At 61.7% G+C, this 1,495-nt stretch overlaps 1 protein-coding gene across 1 annotated transcript in view; it reads right to left on the bottom strand.

Moving 5' to 3' along the window:
- The window catches only part of KMT2B (lysine methyltransferase 2B), a gene marked incomplete at its 5' end in the record, with an annotated part of 22,955 nt that overhangs the window by 6,038 nt on the left and 15,422 nt on the right, over nucleotides 1-1,495 (bottom strand). The window contains 3 exon segments of the mRNA XM_025192372.1: nucleotides 600-720; nucleotides 723-808; nucleotides 1,299-1,453. Coding sequence (XP_025048157.1) covers nucleotides 600-720; nucleotides 723-808; nucleotides 1,299-1,453 — 362 coding nt within the window.

Below are 1,495 nucleotides of genomic sequence, written 5' to 3'. Positions count from 1 at the left end.
GGACGGCGGGGGCGGCGCAGCGGTGCCACATCTGGGTCACCCACCGTCGGGATGTGGTGGGTCACAGCTGAGGCACTGCCTGGAGGGACCAGAGGGTGAGGCAGAGGGACCCTGCCTCATGCTGCCCCCCCATCCCCTTACGGGTTCCTGCCCACAATGCCCTGGGGCAGCCCCCATCCCTTCATGGGTTCATTACCATAATGCCCTGGGTTCAGACCTTCTACCCACAATTCCCTGGACCCAGCCTACCCCCCACACCCTACCTACCCACAATGCCCTGAGCCCACCCCTCCCCCCAAAGCAACCAACACCCCTCCTACCCACAATGCCCTAGACCCAGCTCCCCCACCTACCCACAATGCCCCGTGTCCTCCTAACAGTTCTCCTATCCACAATGCCCTGCCCCCCACATCCTGACACCCCTTTTACCCACAATGCCCTGGGGCCAACCCACATCCCCACAGACAGCCCCCACCTCCCCCACACACTGCCTATCCACAGTCCCTTGCACTCCAGTTGCACCCATGCTCCTTTCCGAGCATACCCTTGGGCTAAGCTCCCCACATCCCAGAATTCTTTGCAGGCCCATGGGTACTCACCAGGGGAGGGCAGAGGCCGGGAGGAGATGCCCCCCAGGGGCCGGCGGGTGGGCGAGTAGCTGGGTACCTTGATGCGGGCACCAGCTGGGGGCCGGGGTGTGGGGGTGGCTGGCTCAGGCGGGGGCGAGTGGATGCCTGGCGCTCAGGGCCGGGTGGCGTCTTTGCTGCCATGGGGGCATCTGCAGGCACCTCTTCTGCATCACCAGAGTCTGGAAGGGAGCAAACAGGTTGAGATGCAGCCAGCTCTGGGTTGAAGCAGTGGAAACAGCTACATATAACATTAGGTGGAACAAACTAGTCTGTGACCATGATGCAGTCAGCTCTGGGCTGGAACAGCTGCACATAATGATGCCTGGAGGGAGGTAGCCCAGGGCAGAGATGCAGCCAGCTCTGGGTTTTAACAGCTAGCCAACAGTGCAGGTAGCAACCTGTCATGGGCTCACCTGGATGCAACCAGGTCTGGGGTGCAATAGCTAGGAAACAGCTGCATAAAACACTGGCTCAGGATCAAGATGCAGCCAGCTCAGGGGTGGAGAAGCTCTATATAACACTGCCTATAGCCAGGCTGCAGTCAGCTCTGGGGCAGAACAGCTGCACATGTTAACGCATCAAGGGGCCAGGCTGCAGCCAGCTCTGAGGTGGAACAATTACATATAACACTGCCCAGAACCAACTCTGGGGAGAAGCTGTGGTGCTCACCTGGGGCAGGGCTGTGGGCGATGGTGCGGTTCTCCTCCTGCCTGGCCTGGCCGTTGGGCTCGTCGTGGCCCAGCTGAGGCCGGCACTCCAGCACCCGGCACCGGTACCAGCAACGCCGCCGGGCATCCACCGTGCTCCAGTACAGCCGGGAACACCTGCGGGGGAATAGAAGGGGGTTGGACCGTCAGAGCTTGGGG

Source organism: Alligator sinensis, unplaced genomic scaffold (genome assembly GCF_000455745.1).
Source record: "Alligator sinensis unplaced genomic scaffold, ASM45574v1 scaffold113_1, whole genome shotgun sequence".
Taxonomy (NCBI): Eukaryota; Metazoa; Chordata; order Crocodylia; family Alligatoridae; genus Alligator; species Alligator sinensis.
Note: the sequence above shows the minus strand (reverse complement) of the source record. Positions and strands in the feature narration are given on the sequence as shown.